The 20533-nt window shown below is 42.2% G+C and overlaps 1 protein-coding gene across 4 annotated transcripts in view; it reads right to left on the bottom strand.

The window, feature by feature from the left end:
* FADS1 (fatty acid desaturase 1) overlaps nucleotides 1-20533 on the bottom strand; it is a 44338-nt gene that overhangs the window by 21636 nt on the left and 2169 nt on the right. For all 4 annotated transcript variants that reach the window (XM_063437756.1, XM_063437757.1, XM_063437758.1 and 1 more), the window contains exons 3-9: nucleotides 18667-18777; nucleotides 18360-18557; nucleotides 12428-12529; nucleotides 10480-10608; nucleotides 4592-4652; nucleotides 4426-4502; nucleotides 4242-4339 (exon numbers count right to left, since the gene is read on the bottom strand). In XM_063437756.1, coding sequence (XP_063293826.1) covers nucleotides 4242-4339; nucleotides 4426-4502; nucleotides 4592-4652; nucleotides 10480-10608; nucleotides 12428-12529; nucleotides 18360-18557; nucleotides 18667-18777 — 776 coding nt within the window. The remainder of the gene's footprint in view (nucleotides 1-4241; nucleotides 4340-4425; nucleotides 4503-4591; nucleotides 4653-10479; nucleotides 10609-12427; nucleotides 12530-18359; nucleotides 18558-18666; nucleotides 18778-20533) is intronic.

Below are 20533 nucleotides of genomic sequence, written 5' to 3'. Positions count from 1 at the left end.
TGACTAGTAATACGTTTTTCTGATATTATATAACCCTGACCTGACTAGTAATACGTTTTTCTGATATTATATAACCCTGACCTGACTAGTAATACGTTTTTCTGATATTAAATAACCCTGACCTGACTAGTAATACGTTTTTCTGATATTATATAACCCTGACCTGGCTAGTAATACGTTTTTCTGATATTATATAACCCTGACCTGACTAGTAATAAGTTTTTCTGATATTAAATAACCCTGACCTGACTAGTAATAAGTTTTTCTGATATTATATAACCCTGACCTGACTAGTAATAAGTTTTTCTGATATTATATAACCCTGAGCTGACTAGTAATAAGTTTTTCTGATATTTTATAACCCTGACCTGACTAGTAATAAGTTTTTCTGATATTATATAACCCTGAGCTGACTAGTAATAAGTTTTTCTGATATTAAATAACCCTGACCTGACTAGTAATACGTTTTTCTGATATTATATAACCCTGACCTGACTAGTAATAAGTTTTTCTGATATTAAATAACCCTGACCTGCCTAGTAATAAGTTTTTCTGATATTATATAACCCTGACCTGACTAGTAATACGTTTTTCTGATATTAAATAACCCTGACCTGACTAGTAATACGTTTTACTGATATTATATAACCCTGACCTGACTAGTAATAAGTTTTTCTGATATATATATATATAACCCTGACCTGACTAGTAAAACGTTTTTCTGATATTACTAGTCAGGTCAGGGTTATATAATATCAGAAAAACGTATTACTAGTCAGGTCAGGGTTATTTAATATCAGAAAAACTTATTACTAGTCAGGTCAGGGTTATATAATAAGTTTTTCTGATATTAAATAACCCTGACCTGACTAGTAATACGTTTTTCTGATATTAAATAACCCTGACCTGACTAGTAATAAGTTTTTCTGATATTAAATAACCCTGACCTGACTAGTAATAAGTTTTTCTGATATTAAATAACCCTGACCTGACTAGTAATAAGTTTTTCTGATATTAAATAACCCTGACCTGACTAGTAATAAGTTTTTCTGATATTAAATAACCCTGACCTGACTAGTAATAAGTTTTTCTGATATTATATAACCCTGACCTGACTAGTAATACGTTTTTCTGATATTAAATAACCCTGACCTGACTAGAAATACGTTTTTCTGATATTATATAACCCTGACCTGACTAGTAATAAGTTTTTCTGATATTATATAACCCTGACCTGACTAGTAATAAGTTTTTCTGATATTATATAACCCCGACCTGACTAGTAATAAGTTTTTCTGATATTAAATAACCCTGACCTGACTAGTAATAAGTTTTTCTGATATTAAATAACCCTGACCTGACTAGTAATAAGTTTTTCTGATATTATATAACCCTGACCTGACTAGTAATACGTTTTTCTGATATTAAATAACCCTGACCTGACTAGTAATACGTTTTTCTAATATTAAATAACCCTGACCTGACTAGTAATAAGTTTTTCTGATATTATATAACCCTGACCTGACTAGTAATACGTTTTTCTGATATTAAATAACCCTGACCTGACTAGTAATAAGTTTTTCTGATATTATATAACCCTGACCTGACTAGTAATACGTTTTTCTGATATTAAATAACCCTGACCTGGCTAGTAATAAGTTTTTCTGATATTATATAACCCTGACCTGACTAGTAATACGTTTTTCTGATATTATATAACCCTGACCTGACTAGTAATACGTTTTTCTGATATTATATAACCCTGACCTGACTAGTAATACGTTTTTCTGATATTATTTAACCCTGACCTGACTAGTAATACGTTTTTCTGATATTATATAACCCTGACCTGGCTAGTAATACGTTTTTCTGATATTATATAACCCTGACCTGGCTAGTAATAAGTTTATCTGATATTAAATAACCCTGACCTGACTAGTAATAAGTTTTTCTGATATTATATAACCCTGACCTGACTAGTAATACGTTTTTCTGATATGAAATAACCCTGACCTGACTAGTAATACGTTTTTCTGATATTATATAACCCTGACCTGACTAGTAATAAGTTTTTCTGATATTATATAACCCTGACCTGACTAGTAATACGTTTTTCTGATATTAAATAACCCTGACCTGACTAGTAATACGTTTTTCTGATATTATATAACCCTGACCTGACTAGTAATAAGTTTTTCTGATATTAAATAACCCTGACCTGACTAGTAATACGTTTTTCTGATATTAAATAACCCTGACCTGACTAGTAATAAGTTTTTCTGATATTATATAGCCCTGACCTGACTAGTAATATGGTAAGTTTTTCTGATATTATATAACCCTGACCTGACTAGTAATAAATTTTTCCGATATTCTGTAACCCTGACCTGGCTAGTAATATGTTTTTCCAATATTCTGTAACTTTGACCTGCGCTCACCAGGGAACGGTAATAAGAGTGAGGGGAGAATTTTTTTTTACAAATAATTACTGAATTACTGCCCTCTTCACAGCTACTAGATACACACTACACCACCTATAAACACACTCTGCAGACCCTACACACACACACTACAGATCCTAAATACACATTGCAGCTCCTATACAGACAAACTCTACGGTCCCTATACACATGCACACTATAGTCCCTACATACACACACACACTACAGATCGTAAATACACATTGCAGCTCCTATACAGACAAACTCTACGGTCCCTACACACACACACACCACACACACACACACTAGATCCTAAATACACATTGCAGCTCCTATACAGACAAACTCTACGGTCCCTATACACATGCACACTATAGTCCCTACACACACACACACTACAGATCCTAAATACACATTGCAGCTCCTATACAGACAAACTCTACGGTCCCTACACACACACACACACCACACACACACACTAGATCCTAAATACACATTGCAGCTCCTATACACACAAACTCTACACACTCTACAGTCCCTATGTATTCACACTATACTTCTTACACACACACACAAACACACACACACACTACACCCCTTAACACACACACTCTTCTGCAACAAGTCACAAGTAGTACAGCACAAAGAAACCCCTTTACACACACTACACCACAAAGAGTACCAATCCCATAAGCAGACACCAAACACAAAGGATCCTACAGGCAGCTTCTCCACACATGCATAACTCCCTTTACCAGCCCTGTCCCACTTGTGTCCTCTGGTACTCCACTTATGGGGAACCATAGAGACATCACCCACAAACACAGTGCTGCGCAGAACAAACATAGGGCATTTTCCCCATGTGAGAGCACTTTAGCAGGGTTCTGTGCATCGGCTGCCCTGGAGGGACATCAAACTAACATGTTCACTGCGGTATGCTTGTCGGTGGTAATGACATGATATGTCCCTCTCTGAACACACCCCTCCCTTTGGCTGCACCCCTCCCTTTGGCTGCACGGCTTCTAAATACCCAGGCCAAATCTTTGGCCCTGATTACAAACACATCACAGCAGATTTGTAGACACCCTAATTCTTATAGTGCCCTATGCATTCTGGCTACACAGAAAGTGACTAATTGCATATTTCAAATTTCATTTTCTGAAAGGCTCCTTTCAGCTGCAGGAGAAATTGATGATTTTACCATAGCAATCAAAACATAATTGTGTAATGTGCTATGAATGTTACTGCTGAATCTGCCACTCCTTTGCTAATATCTATAGCGCTGTAGGCAAAACCTTACATACAACAGGTCTTATGACATTTTCACCATTTCTGAGCGGTGGATTTTCTTTCACTGTACGTCTAAGGTGCATAAATGAGTATTTGAATTACTATTCTACTTTTCATATCCCCTCAAAGAGTCCTCTTTTTCTAAAACAAACAGTCATCCTCCCCTACATCCCTCCTCTGGGGAGTGACATCAGTGGTGGAGGAATAAGACTGAGGGCATAACTTGGCTCTGCGTTGGAATAGAGGTAAATTTAAGTTAAGTTAATCTAACCAAAATCAATGTTTTCTTTAAACAGTTTTTTTTGTTGGACTAACCCTCTAATAATACCACTCACACTTTTTGTTTTTGGTGGGGTTTATTAGCTAAACAATAAGACGTATATTTGGTACTTTAATAATATCTATTTTTGTACATGACAGTACCGTACAACGCACCGCAACATCTGACTGTCATAACAAACTGTTACCAAATCTAATCCTCGAATCTGTACATATGTATGCAGTGCTTACCTAACCAATATGAACATACTAATCGTTCCACCCACACCGAGTAGGGGAATGTAACACAGCCCAAATCTCACATAGAAAGAAATCATCCAGGCCAGGTCCTGTGGGAAAAAGAGCAGATTAATGAGTAATGCTGATGTTACCAATATAATAGCACTTCTCGTTTCCTATAATCATTAGTACTTACCAACCACTGCTTGCGCTGTACAGCAAAGTAGAAAACATACCATTGAAAATAAAGAGGAATCAGTGCAGGGGGACCAACTGCAGAAAGAAAGAGGGTACATTGGTTATATTTCATTACCTTTCACCGTGACAGACATTACTGCCACCTTCCAGGGCTTTATACTCACTCAGGAAGAAATACTTGTGCTGGTGGTTATATGGCATATACTTCTTCTTTTTAATTCCAAGCTGAAATGAAGGAGAGAGATATAGCTGTCACAAATTAGCAATGTATATGTATGTCACGGTGTGTTTGGTACATAACACATCACTGCAGACCCCCCAACAATCCCAGTTTTGGCGGGACAGTCCCAATTTCAGGGTCCTCCACCGCCAAAATAAAATAGAAAATAGTTCCCTGTCTCTATATCCACCACCATCCTGATTTAGCTCCCCAGTATCCCACATCAGGGAGCTGTCCTCGGTCTGCACAGTCCTAATATCTAATTAGACACGCTTGTGCTGTGAAGCAGGCACTAAATGTCAGACTAGAGATGTCGTTTTGTAATCTAAAAGATCTGAATCTTATGGCCCCATACATTATGGAGAGCAATGATAGGCTACATTATAGGCTACGAGTGATACAAATATGGAGAGCAATGATAGGCTACGAGTGATACAACTATGGAGAGCAATGATAGGCTACGAGTAATACAAATATGGAGAGCGATGATAGGCTACGAGTGATACAAATATGGAGAGCAATGATAGGCTACGAGTAATACAAATATGGAGAGCAATGATAGGCTACGAGTGATACAAATATGGAGAGCAATGATAGGATACGAGTGATACAAATATGGAGAGCAATGATAGGCTACGAGTAATACAAATATGGAGAGCAATGATAGGCTACGAGTGATACAAATATGGAGAGCAATGATAGGCTACGAGTAATACAAATATGGAGAGCAATGATAGGCTACGAGTGATACAAATATGGAGAGCAATGATAGGCTACGAGTGATACAAATATGGAGAGCAATGATAGGCTACGAGTAATACAAATATGGAGAGCAATGATAGGCTACGAGTGATACAAATATGGAGAGCAATGATAGGCTACGAGTGATACAAATATGGAGAGCAATGATAGGCTGTGAGTCCTACAAATATGGAGAGCAATGATAGGCTACGAGTAATACAACTATGGAGAGCAATGATAGGCTACGAGTAATACAAATATGGAGAGCAATGATAGGCTACGAGTGATACAACTATGGAGAGCAATGATAGGCTACGAGTGATACAAATATGGAGAGCAATGATAGGCTACGAGTGATACAACTATGGAGAGCAATGATAGGCTACGAGTAATACAAATATGGAGAGCGATGATAGGCTACGAGTGATACAAATATGGAGAGCAATGATAGGCTACGAGTAATACAAATATGGAGAGCAATGATAGGCTACGAGTGATACAAATATGGAGAGCAATGATAGGATACGAGTGATACAAATATGGAGAGCAATGATAGGCTACGAGTAATACAAATATGGAGAGCAATGATAGGCTACGAGTGATACAAATATGGAGAGCAATGATAGGCTACGAGTAATACAAATATGGAGAGCAATGATAGGCTACGAGTGATACAAATATGGAGAGCAATGATAGGCTACGAGTGATACAAATATGGAGAGCAATGATAGGCTACGAGTAATACAAATATGGAGAGCAATGATAGGCTACGAGTGATACAAATATGGAGAGCAATGATAGGCTACGAGTGATACAAATATGGAGAGCAATGATAGGCTGTGAGTCCTACAAATATGGAGAGCAATGATAGGCTACGAGTAATACAACTATGGAGAGCAATGATAGGCTACGAGTAATACAAATATGGAGAGCAATGATAGGCTACGAGTAATACAAATATGGAGAGCAATGATAGGCTACGAGTGATACAAATATGGAGAGCAATGATAAGCTACGAGTAATACAAATATGGAGAGCAATGATAGGCTACGAGTAATACAAATATGGAGAGCAATGATAGGCTGTGAGTCCTACAAATATGGAGAGCAATGATTGGCTGCGAGTAATACAAATATGGAGAGCAATGATAGGCTACGAGTGATACAAATATGGAGAGCAATGATAGGCTACGAGTGATACAACTATGGAGAGCAATGATAGGCTACGAGTGATACAAATATGGAGAGCAATGATAGGCTACGAGTAATACAAATATGGAGAGCAATGATAGGCTACGAGTGATACAAATATGGAGAGCAATGATAGGCTACGAGTGATACAACTATGGAGAGCAATGATAGGCTACGAGTGATACAACTATGGAGAGCAATGATAGGCTACGAGTAATACAAATATGGAGAGCAATGATAGGCTACGAGTGATACAAATATGGAGAGCAATGATAGGCTATGAGGGATACAAATATGGAGAGCAATGATAGGCTATGAGTCATACAAATATGGAGAGCAATGATGGGCTGCGAGTGATACAAATATGGAGAGCAATGATAGGCTACGAGTGATACAACTATGGAGAGCAATGATAGGCTACGAGTAATACAAATATGGAGAGCAATGATAGGCTACGAGTGATACAAATATGGAGAGCAATGATAGGCTATGAGTCATACAAATATGGAGAGCAATGATAGGCTACGAGTGATACAAATATGGAGAGCAATGATGGGCTACGAGTAATACAAATATGGAGAGCAATGATAGGCTACGAGTGATACAAATATGGAGAGCAATGATGGGCTACGAGTAATACAAATATGGAGAGCAATGATAGGCTGCGAGTAATACAAATATGGAGAACAATGATAGGCTGCGAGTGATACAAATATGGAGAGCAATGGCAGGCTATGAGGGATACAAATATGGAGAGCAATGATAGGCTACGAGTCCTGCAAATATGGAGAACAATGGTAGGCTGTGAGTCCTACAAATATGGAGAGCAATGATAGGCTACGAGTGATACAAATATGGAGAGCAATGATAGGCTATGAGGGATACAAATATGGAGAGCAATGATAGGCTACGAGTGATACAACTATGGAGAGCAATGATAGGCTACGAGTAATACAAATATGGAGAGCAATGATAGGCTACGAGTGATACAAATATGGAGAGCAATGATAGGCTATGAGTCATACAAATATGGAGAGCAATGATAGGCTACGAGTGATACAAATATGGAGAGCAATGATGGGCTACGAGTAATACAAATATGGAGAGCAATGATAGGCTACGAGTGATACAAATATGGAGAGCAATGATAGGCTGCGAGTAATACAAATATGGAGAACAATGATAGGCTGCGAGTGATACAAATATGGAGAGCAATGATAGGCTACGAGTAATACAAATATGGAGAGCAATGATAGGCTACGAGTAATACAAATATGGAGAGCAATGATAGGCTGCGAGTAATACAAATATGGAGAGCAATGATGGGCTACGAGTAATACAAATATGGAGAGCAATGATAGGCTACGAGTGATACAAATATGGAGAGCAATGATAGGCTGCGAGTAATACAAATATGGAGAACAATGATAGGCTGCGAGTGATACAAATATGGAGAGCAATGATAGGCTACGAGTAATACAAATATGGAGAGCAATGATAGGCTGCGAGTGATACAAATATGGAGAGCAATGATAGGCTCTCCAATGTCTCAGACATTGATCTGTGTTCCATGGAATCTCCTGGCATAAAAGGTACACGTTTTAGGCATAAATGGAACACGTTCATTATCTTGATGGCAGGAGGCAAAAGAAGGTTTGTGGGCCATGCTAGCCATAGTTCCATCAAACTACTCAAAAATAGTTTGGTACAAGGGGGCGGAGTCTGACTAGCGAGAGGAGCAGACGTGTGTGCCCTGGGCTCCTGCTATAAACGCACATAAAACGGGTTTTCTCCCAGAAAAAACGAAGATTAAACCCACTGACGGGCAATGCAGATCCCAGAGGGGACACAGCGATACACCCCAAGACCTTCCCAAACGGCCAAGTCACGGGAGACCGGAGGGGCACCGATGTAGCCTACAAAACCGGAGCTGGGGAGAGGCGGCCGATCTCCCTGCCTCCTGGTTACAAACGAGAACACACGATCTCCTACCCCCCCCCCCCCCCTGGACCGGCGGGGGTCATCCCGGTCCCCACTCAACTGCCTTACACACTCGACTCAATAAGCGAATCTTGCAAGGGGTCCAAGTACCTGAGGAGGCCCCACCTAAAATGGCGACTACCACATGGCCGGCAGAGACGGCATATGAACAACGCGAATTAGCCCTTCGCTCGGTGGACCGCATGTTACAGCGGCTGAGTGAGCATTTTCACGAGTTATGGATCAAATTGGAGACCCATATGATCTCTATACCGCTCCAGCCTCGAAATGACAGACAAGGCGGCAGGCGACGGAGGGAGTGGAGGACCTCCTCGGGCCCAACTTACCTTGACAAGTCTGCACCTCCTATTACTGGCCCACCAAGGGCAGGACCCGAAGGCATCACCCACATGGACGGAGAGATGGCCGCCACAGAAGGCAGCAGACCATCAGGTCCCCCCGCTATTCCCACCATGGGAAGGACCCGGCCCATGGAAGTGCCCGGGTCCGTGGTTCAAAGATGCCGGCCTTCATCCCGGCCCGGGGCTGGAGGGTGGATGTACCACGCCGCCGGCGACCAGCAGCCTTCGTAACCACCCCTACAACAAGAGCAGCAAACCGAGAACAGGACACAGAGCGAGAGGGCAGCCCACAAGAAGCCCGCTGCCGGATCACCTACAAGGCCCGAGCGGCCTACTCACAAGTCAAGCGCAGAGCTGGCGTCGGATGAACCCGGGCCACACAGTGGACTATAGCCACGATATTTCCCCATAGCACCGGAGGCCCCGGCAATACGTAATGAACATTCAGTCTGCCTTTTATTTTTCTATCACATGTAGACCGGTTGTCTTTTTATTTCCGTTTGTACCTTACTTCTCATTCTCCTAGTTTCAATACATGTACTAACATCCTGGTATCTAGCATTTAACGTAATTCCTAAACACAAACATGCTAGGGACTTCACCGCCAAGACAGGCTCCACAGCAGCCCCACGCGCAAATACTTGTACCCCTCTCCTTAGACCAAACCCTAACACCTGCACTGCTTAAATGAGTAAGCACTATACCTTACCTATGATAAGCCAGGTGGCTACAAGTTACAGCCTAATCTATATTTTTTCCTATAAAACTAGTGCAGTTCAGGTGGTAAATATCACCAAGTTAAACCAATCTACTAACATGTAACATGCAACAAGCCTGATGCATCTGAATGTACCTTTCTGACTTCCCAATCGAATGCTACAATCTGACGTTATCCTAAATTAATTTAAAATTGTGCAAGTAACCTCGAAAACCCCACTGTTTTATCTGCTGAAAATCAACGTGAGGAATGCCTTTGGGGTACCACACGTCTGTTGTAATCACTCTCTGCACTGCAAAAAAAAATTTTTTAAAAATTGTTTGGTACAAAAACCCTAAAACGTGTTCTTTATGCCAGCAGATTCCATGGAACACAGATCAATGTCTGAGACATGCTTTCTATTGTACTTACTTTACTACTTCCTAAAAGATAACTATCATTAAAGCTTTATTAGTATCTCAATGTAATCAATATGTAAGAAAATCCAATTTTTTTTATTTTCCTTTTAATTCACTGGTATTGAGATTATTGAATAAATGATCTGGCTATCTTTCCCACTCCCCCTGTCTGACAGCCATCTTTAGACACCTTGGCACAGACTGTCAGTTATCCAAGCCTATGCTTACTACTTTGTCAGTTCTATTTACTAACCTGAACCTCAATATGAACAAATGTCCATTTAGGTTTTTTTTCACATGTCACAGTGACAGTAGGGATACTTTTCCAACCCATCAGTATCAGTAACATTATACATATTGCCTTTCAATGTCTTTACCCCCTTTGAATTAGCCTTTTCCATCCACTCAATTTCCACTTGCCTGCCATCACTTTCTGGACTCACCTCCACAGACAACTTCTTGCCCAGTGCAAAGAACAGTGGGTGCATGTTAATATCGGGATCCATGCGAAAACAGTTGGGTTTGGCATGATGCTGGAAGTGCATGTGATTCCACCAGCTAGCAGGAGCACCCTGTGTGAGAATTTGGAAAAATGGAATGAAAACGTGCAATCCATAATACAGGGGCAGATCCTGAGGGGCTCTATAACATTTATTAATCAGAGTGAGGAAATGTAAAAGAAAATAAAAAAACATTGCACAGAACTGTATCTTAAAGTAGAACTAAATTCACTCACAATGAGATGACTTCATCTCAATAAAGTGTTCTGGGTGTCGTGGCACTTCAATTTTAACCCTGCAATGCAAAAGATTGCCGTTTTGTAAAAACAGCAATGTATACTTTAAAGGGCAAAGCACACTTCTTATGGCTGTCTTCCTGACGGCGACCGAGTTTGCTTCCTCTGCAACAACCAAGTGAAACTCTATCATATGACGTTCCATAGGAAGGTATAAAATGTAATGCTTTCCTATGAGACACATTATAGTGGATGCGCACGTAGCGCTTGCTACACATCACACCCCCGATGCACAAAGAGTGTTGGATTGCATAACTGCCAACAGAGCAACGATTTCAGGATGATGTGCTTTGAATGTATTAGAGGTGCTGTGTGTGGTGTCACTGTGTTTGAATTTAATGGTATAATTGTGTTGATTGTTACAATTAACTCCAAATTGTAATGAATTGAACTCTGAATGTCAAGATTAAAGATACAATAAAGAAGATTTGACAATAGCTCAGTTGGAGAATTTTTCCAAATGAGCTATTTCAGCTTTAATTTTGCCATTTGTTGTTTAATGAATGTCAGTGTGTGTCTGTGTATGTGAATGTCAGTGTATGTGAATATAGGTTCATGCATGGAGTGTTTCGTTACAGGTGAATTCAGTGGTGTTCTTGTATCGTGTCTATATGTATGTCAGTGTATGTGTGAAGAAAGAATTGTCTAATTTGTGTGTAGGATCCCTCTCAAAATAATACCTATATTTACATATGAATACATATATGCATGCCCATTCTTCCATAATCTGTCTCTACTAAATACAATTACCCTATTATTGTTTTTCATCCAATTCTGCTTCTTCCCTTTTATCACAATAATAATAGAAAATACAACGAATGGAAGGGTCCGTATGAAGCACAGGAGAGAATACAACGAATGGAAGGGTCCGTATGAGGCACAGGAGAGAATACAAAGAATGGAACAGTCCATTTGAGGCACAGGAGAGAATACAAAGAATGGAAGGGTCTGTATGAGGCACAGGAGAGAATACAAAGAATGGAACAGTCCATTTGAGGCACAGGAGAGAATACAAAGAATGGAAGGGTCTGTATGAGGCACAGGAGAGAATACAAAGAATGGAAGGGTCTGTATGAGGCACGGGAGAGAATACAAAGAATGGAAGGGTCCGTATGAAGCACAGGAGAGAATACAACGAATGGAAGGGTCCGTATGAGGCACAGGAGAGAATACAAAGAATGGAACAGTCCGTTTGAGGCACAGGAAAGAATACAAAGAATGGAAGGGTCTGTATGAGGCACAGGAGAGAATACAAAGAATGGAAGGGTCCGTATGAGGCACAGGAGAGAATACAAAGAATGGAAGGGTCCGTATGAAGCACAGGAGAGAATACAAAGAATGGAAGGGTCCGTATGAAGCACAGGAGAGAATACAAAGAATGGAAGGGTCCGTATGAGGCACAGGAGAGAATACAAAGAATGGAAGGGTCCGTATGAGGCACAGGAGAGAATACAAAGAATGGAAGGGTCTGTATGAAGCACAGGAGAGAATATTAGGAGCTGGAGTGCCAATTAGAAGAGAAAACAAATAGTGTGGTGGGTGTTCTTGTCTATATTTTAAAACAGGTAAAAATTGTACAAAGGGTAATTTCTTACCTTCAGGTGTCCAATCACAAATTTTTGTACCACGTGATTCCATTTAGATTGGCTGAAAACTGACAAATGCCCAAAATCATGTTGCAGCCAACCAGCTTGAGCCTGAAAAGGAGCAAGACAGACAAATTGTGAGAAAACAATGGGATACAGAAACATCCTGAAAAGGGATAAAGTCTAGTAAGGAAATAGCAAGGAAACAACCTAGAAAGAGAACAAAACATATGGCAGTAGGATTTCAGAAAGTTTGATTATAAGAGAAGAATTATAACAGGCAGAGGCAACCGAACCCTGAGCAAGAACCAGACCGTCTCTGATGCTAAGACAATAAGTGAGAATTTTGGTATAAGAAGCACACAGCCTGCTCAGAAAGATTTGAGAAGAAATATACGCAGTTAACTGTTAGTGACTAGATGTAAAGCCAGTAAATTACTGACATGCACAAAAAGGGAATTCATTTACATCATGTTGCCTCTTTATAAATCAATGGAAACACTCAACTATGAATATGTAGTGCAATTTTCGACACTCATTTAAAAGGAGGGCAATTATGGAATCTGTTCATTAATCTTGCAATGGGCACAAGTTTTATTTCTCAGCAATTGCAGACAACACACCGCTAGGAAAATTAATTTCAGACTCACCAGATTGTGACTTTTCTGAAGATGGATGTGGATAAATTAGGGGACTATGCAGGCAAGTGGCAGATGAAATTTGGGACACGCTAATCACCAAAAAAACTTTAATTTAATGAAGCAATTATAGTGTATTGATCATTTCTCCTGCAGTCTCACTGCTCAGTTATCTGTCGTCTGGCCACAGGTCAGTGAGGGACTTTATTTGTCTTATGGTAAAGCCTAGGGTTGTCATAAGTTCTGCCAATACCCCCTGCAATCAGTAGCATTGGCTGTGGAAATCTGGCTGAATCTCACCACTCGCAAACCTTGGTCTATGTAGAATCCTGCAGTCTTGCTGGATCCTCCATTGACATCAGTGTTGTACTCTTGCGCAAGCACAATAGCACAGCACTGATGCAACTCCTGGTGAATCATGCACCAGGAGCTGAAGAAAGAGAATGTCTGCACCCGCAGTGAACAGCTCCAGGTAACTACTGCTAACCCCAATGGGGGATGTTACCTTAAGTGACATAGCCGCTTCAAGGAAAACGTTTCAATACTGCGAAACATTGTGCAATCTCAGTCAGCAGAGTTTGGGTAGGTAAGGGATTCTAATAGATTGCTAAAAAATATATATTTGCTCTGTATAAATCAATGGCAAAATCCCCACTTTAATGTTGTACAATTTCAGGGGACTGATTTAAAGCGGCACTGTCATGCCGAATTCCGTTTTTTTTTTTAACCCCCCTCCCGCCTCAACTACATCCAATCGACCCCCTAGTCATCCCCAAATGCCCCTAAGCCCCCCAGATTACCTATTTTTTATTCTTTATTTTCTGCCCCGATCTATATTCAGGGCGCCGCCATCTTTGTGTGGGTAGGTGAAGTCCCTGTGGGACACGTCATCTGCCCACACTAGATAGCCTGTGAGATTCCCGCACATGCCCAGTGAAACACCTGGACATGCGAACGGGAATTTCACCTATTCATTCATTCATCAGACAGACGAATGAATGAATAGAAAAAATCAGACGAACAAACTAACACTGAGTATCACTGTGTATCAGTGTTCGTTTGTTCGTTCGGTTTATTACAAGGAGGGAGCTACCGGCGTGCAGCTCCCTCCTTGTAATATGTAAAGACAGAAGCGGTGGGGAGCTGTGCTCCCCACCACTTCATAAGCCCCCCAGGTCCCCTCCTCACTCTATGGGGGTCAATATGACCCCCATAATAGCACAAGGGAGATTAAAATCTCCCCAATGCCCCTACTCGCTATATCGCGAGTAGGGGCATGTCCACTAAACAGTGAGCAGCCTGTGGCTGCTCACTGTAAAAAAAAAAAGGGTAATAAGGGGGGGACGGGGGACCTACTGTCCTCCCCCGCCGGCCCCCACCCCTGGACGGCGGGTGGGGGCCATAATGGGAATGAGGGGGGACCTACTGTCCTCCCCTCAGGCCCCCACCCCTGGGCGGCGGGTGGGGGCCATAATAGTAATAAGGGGGGGGGGGATCTACTGTACTCCCCCCCCCCCCCGGCCCCCACCCCTGGGCGGCGGGTGGGGGCCATAACGATAATGGGGGGGACCTACTGTCCTCCCCCCGCCCCCACCCCTGGGCGGCGGGTGGGGGCACTAAGTAAATTCCCACCCCCCCCCCCCCATCAAGGTGACTAGGGGTGCCCAAGCCCCTAGTCACCCACCCCCCACCCAAATAAAAAATGCCCCTACCTACCCCCCTCACCCTAAAAAATAGTGAGGGGGGAATAAAATTGCTAACCTGTAAAGTAAAATTAAACTTACCATTTGACGTCTTCTTTTTTCTAAAATTTTCATTTTTCAGCCCCAAAAAAGGCCAAATAAAAAACCATCATAGCCGTCGAACTAAAAATAAAATAAAAAACCCGAGCGCAAAAAAAAAAAAAACCCGACGAAAATGAAAAAACCCGAGCGCACAAAAAAAAATCCATCTTCACCCATGGAGGGCTCCGCGCAGACTGAGCTCCGCAGGGCGGGGCAAGGCTTATAAAGCCTTGCCCCGCCCTGCAATTAGCCTAAGAACACTCTGATTGGTGGGTTTAAGCCAATCAGAGTGGAGTGCTCTTTGTCATTTTACAAGCGTGGGAAAGTTCTTTGGAATTTTCCCACGCTTGTAAAATGACACAGAGCACTGTGATTGGATGGCTTGAAATCCATCCAATCACAGTGCTCTGTGTCATTTTACAAGCGTGGGAAAATTCAAAAGAATTTCCCACGCTTGTAAAATGACACAGAGCACTGTGATTGGATGGATTTCAAGCCATCCAATCACAGTGCTCTGTGTCATTTTACAAGCGTGGGAAAATTCCAAAGAACTTTCCCACGCTTGTAAAATGACACAGAGCACTGTGATTGGATGGATTTCAAGCCATCCAATCACAGTGCTCTGTGTCATTTTACAAGCGTGGGAAAATTCCAAAGAACTTTCCCACGCTTGTAAAATGACAAAGAGCACTCTGATTGGCTTAAACCCACCAATCAGAGTGTTCTTAGGCTAATTGCAGGGCGGGGCAAGGCTTTATAAGCCTTGCCCCGCCCTGCGGAGCTCACTCTGCGCGGAGCCCTCCATGGGTGAAGATGGATTATTTTTTTGTGCGCTCGGGTTTTTTCTTTTTCGTCGGGTTTTTTTTTTTGCGCTCGGGTTTTTTATTTTATTTTTAGTTCGACGGCTATGATGGTTTTTTATTTGGCCTTTTTTGGGGCTGAAAAATGAAGATTTTAGAAAAAAGAAGACGTCGAATGGTAAGTTTAATTTTACTTTACAGGTTAGCAATTTTATTCCCCCCTCACTATTTTTTAGGGTGAGGGGGTAGGTAGGGGCATTTTTTATTTGGGTGGGGGGTGGGTGACTAGGGGCTTGGGCACCCCTAGTCACCTTGATGGGGGGGGGGAATTTACTTAGTGCCCCCACCCGCCGCCCAGGGGTGGGGGCCGGGGGGGGGGGGCAGTAGGTCTTCCCCCCCCCCTTATTACTATGATGGCCCCCACCCGCCGCCCAGGGGTGGGGGCCGGGGGGGGGAGGACAGTAGGTCCCCCCCTCTTATTACTATGATGGCCCCCACCCGCCGCCCAGGGGTGGGGGCCGGGGGGGAGGACAGTAGGTCCCCCCCCCTCTTATTACCATTATGGTCCCCACCCGCCGGCCAGGGGTGGGGGCCGGGGGGGGGGAGGACAGTAGGTCCCCCCCCCCTACTACTATTATGGCCCCCACCCGCCGCCCAGGGTGGGGGCCTGGGGGGGGAGGACAGTAGGTCCCCCCCCCCTATTACTATTATGGCCCCCACCCGCCGGCCAGGGGTGGGGGCCGGGGGGGAGGACAGTAGGTCCCCCCCCTACTACTATTATGGCCCCCACCTGCAGCCCAGGGGTGGGGGCCGGGGGGGAGGACAGTAGGTCCCCCCCCACTACCATTATGGCCCCCACCCGCCGCCCAGGGGTGGGGGCCGGGGGGGAGGACAGTAGGTCCCCCCCCCCTTTATTACCATTATGGCCCCCACCCGCCGCCCAGGGGTGGGGGCCGGGGGGGAGGACAGTAGGTCCCCCCCCTACTACCATTATGGCCCCCACCCGCCGCCCAGGGGTGGGGGCCGGGGGGGAGGACAGTAGGTCCCCCCCTTTATTACCATTATGGCCCCCACCCGCCGCCCAGGGGTGGGGGCCGGGGGGGAGGACAGTAGGTCCCCCCCCCCTCATTATCTTTATGGCCCCCACCCACCGCTCAGGGGTGGGGGCCGGGGGGGGGGACAATAGGTCTCCCTCCCTTATTTTACTTTACGGCCCCCACCCGTCATTTAGGGGTGGGGGGCAATATTTATTTTTTTTTCTACAGTGAGCAGCCACAGGCTGCTCACTGCTTACTAGACATGCCCCTACTCGCGGTATAGCGAGTAGGGGCATATTATTTACTAATACCAAGCCATTTTTACTTGGTGTTAGTAAATTTGGCTGAAAGACCAGTTTAGGTCTTTCAGCCTTTTAGTAGATAGCTCCCTGATACCGTGGGAATTAGGGAGTTATCTACTAAGCGGCTGTAAGATGCAGCCACAGCAATGAATAGGATCGGAGTTTCATTCATTTGAATGAAATTCCGATCCGAACAAAGTACCGAATTGCATCCTAACACCAATGGAGAAACAGTGCTCATTCTGTTAGGATGCAATTCGGCAGTTTTGCCGGCGTTCTGTCTAAGTGACAGGACGTTCGGCAATACTGACAAGAAGCATTGTGGGAACAGGGAGGAAAGCTAGGGATCATGGGAAAATTGCTCTGACCAGCGGAAATGAAGCACACTTTGCTCCTCCGCTGGTCAGAGCTGGTCAAGCGGAGGAATCCCATAAGACAGAGTCCCTACTTTGTCTTATGATTTTAAAGAAAACTAAAGAAGACAGGAAGAAAAGAATAACAGATCCCGAGAGAGGGGGAGGAGAGGAAGAGATTGAGGAAAGGTAAGTTCGGCATGACAGTGCCGCTTTAAGGAAACATATTATGGAACTAGTAAAAGTTTAGAGTTTGAGTGCAAAGTTAATGAAATGGATGGAAGATCTTAATAATGAAGGGACAGAAAGTTGAACTTCAAAAAATCATGTCATGTGTTATATGAAAACATTACACAAATATATGGATGGACCAAAAAAAACAGCTCTCTTCATCTGTTCATTGACATAACTATACATAAAACAAGAGATGAACAACTGACATTTGAAGAAAATAGAAGAAACTGGTTCTTCAGGGTAAAAACAAAATGAAATGGGCTTCTCTGCCTTACAGAAGCGATTTGATCAGGTTAGTAGATATTTGTAATGTGTGGATTTTTAAATATCTATTTTAGGATTTAATAGTTAATGTGCATTGTATTCTTACTGCACCTTGGAGTAAAGAAGGATATTTGGAAATGGCTTAAACTGGGTTTTTCGACTTATTTTGGTTTAACAGAAACATAAGTGTGGTAAAGGTTAAGTTGAGAGACTACTGTTATGTAATGATGTAATTTAAAGATACTTTGATGTAAAGATGGATTCCGTTTAATCATAAGAGAGAATGGTGACACACATGTCAGACAGCTGAGCAACACACTGAGACAGCTGGCAAAAAAATGAAATCAACTAAGATTCATATGACATATCACAATATGATTAATTAAAGATAAGGCTGGAGAATGGACCACCTGAACCAAAGAGACAGTCTACATTTTACAGAAAAAAGGGAAATGTGGTGGAAAGAGACAGCTCACAGATTCTGATGATATTTGATACAAGAGTCAGTTATAATCATGACCACCTGTACCTGCACTGTGCCCAGAATTAAACCACAAATCAGTATTGGGATGAGTGAGGTACCACCGTAGTAGAGTGTAGCCCAGGCCACTACATCAAGCAATATAATATGAATCAAGACGCCAAAGAAGAATAACTTATTGGGTTTCAAGAGACCCATCCGCTCCACTGTAGACCGCAGACTACGAAAATCCTCCACCATGGCAGCCTGTAAGAAAGACAGCAAGTAAACATGAGAACAAACAATCAAAAAGATTGGTATTGGAAGGCTGTCAGACTTGGGAAACAAAATAAATGGCCCTCAACCCAATGCTCACATTTTTGCTGGGTTCTATGCTTGGTTCCCCAGGAGAAAGTTCCCCAATCAGCAGACACTTTAAACGCTTGTGCACCAAGTCCTTGTCTATGTGGAAGGCAGTGAATGGATCCTGAAAACACACAGAAAAATATGCATGATGTAAACATTTAAATGTCACACACTGCTATGTATGGGACGTATATACAGCTCAACATTCTTTAAATTCCCCATTGAAGCAAACGGTTAATTCCCATATCGTTATAAGTGAGAGCAGAATGAACAATTTAGCTGAAACCCCTATGATATGTAATGGGCTATTACTTAAAAACAACTGCATGTGTTTTGCATTTTTCAAATCCCTATATATATATATATTCCGTTTAGGACTGTAGTCATGGTGACCCTAGGCAAATTGTCAGGCTGGAAAAAACGAATGAAACTCATACCTCCAGCACGGAAATGAAGCACAAATAATCATTTTCTATGTAAAAAGGTGTAAAGTTATTCTGTCACTGTGCGCACGCTGTATAAATGCGTAAATTGTGACACATTTCAACTAGGTGGATCATTGTTTCCTCTTTAACCCCTTAAGGACACATGACGTGTGACATGTCATGATTCCCTTTTATTCCAGAAGTTTGGTCCTTAAGGGGTTAAAAGCTGCCAAGTTGGAGCACTCACTCACTGGCCTTGCTGTAAATAGACCTGGGAGAATTCTATTGTGTCAGTGGTAGAGAACTATACTAAAAGTGCTGCTCTATTTCTTTCCTTTTTTGATGCTGTTTGTTCTTTTGCAGAATTTTCCATACAAGCACACACCCTTTCTTTTCCAAAACGTGTATCTCTTTTGGGCTCCACAGAGCAGAACATCAGAGGTTAATTTGTGAATGATGTCTGTAGTATGACATAAACCAGCCCAGCTACTCCCCCAGGACAGGGAGGGAGAGGATGGTGATGGGGGGAAGTGGGCTGAGCATATGGTCGTACCACAGGCCTGCACCAATCCTGTGAATGAGCAGAATGCAGGCAGTGCTACAAAGATCTAACACCTGACTCTGTGGACGACACATGTGTAATCTGTTAAACTGAGCATCCGCACATAAACAGAGCTAGAATATACACAAAGCGTGTAATGAGTTTTAAAGAAATACAGCCACATATTCATTAAGCATACATTTTGCTTGTTCACAGGAATAATTATTTAACAGATGTGCATAGCGCAATATATACACAGTCATGCAGATTGCACACATATTTGAAACAATAAAAAATATATCACTCCTGTATAGCAACCAAATACAATAGTTCACGCATATGTGTACTAGACTTTAAAAACAATTACGATCATATTTCATGGTTCACAGTTAAATATTGGTGAGTCTTATAGTATGTATAGTCGCTGTATGGGAGCGCTGCGGATAGCTTGGCGCTCTATGAATGCCAATAATAATAATAAATACTAATAAAGTAACCCTTCAGCATGTAAGGTATAGCTAACATTTTACTATAAATTAAGTGATCATTTTATGCTGGTAATGTGCTGCTTTATAAACCCTTAATGTTGTAATTGTGATCTATGGATATTTACTATCAGTGTTAGAAACAGAGATAGTTTGGGCAGATACGAAATAATCAGCTGAGTTAAGTCAGCCCGTTATCAATGTTACGTTCCTGTTTTTGTTAATGCAAAGTATATTTATAAATAACTAATACTTTACTCTCCGTGAATAAAACAGAGATACTACTAATTTAGCAACAATAACGGCAAGAAAAAAAGAGAAGAAAAACAAACTGCAAGCTCGGTAAGGCCTATAGCGAGATTTGAATTAGTCCTGTTTGTTAATATATAGTCACACATAGGTAAGAGATATATTTATATACCACTT

This window comes from Pelobates fuscus, chromosome 12 (genome assembly GCF_036172605.1).
Source record: "Pelobates fuscus isolate aPelFus1 chromosome 12, aPelFus1.pri, whole genome shotgun sequence".
Taxonomy (NCBI): domain Eukaryota; kingdom Metazoa; phylum Chordata; class Amphibia; order Anura; family Pelobatidae; genus Pelobates; species Pelobates fuscus.
Note: the sequence above shows the minus strand (reverse complement) of the source record. Positions and strands in the feature narration are given on the sequence as shown.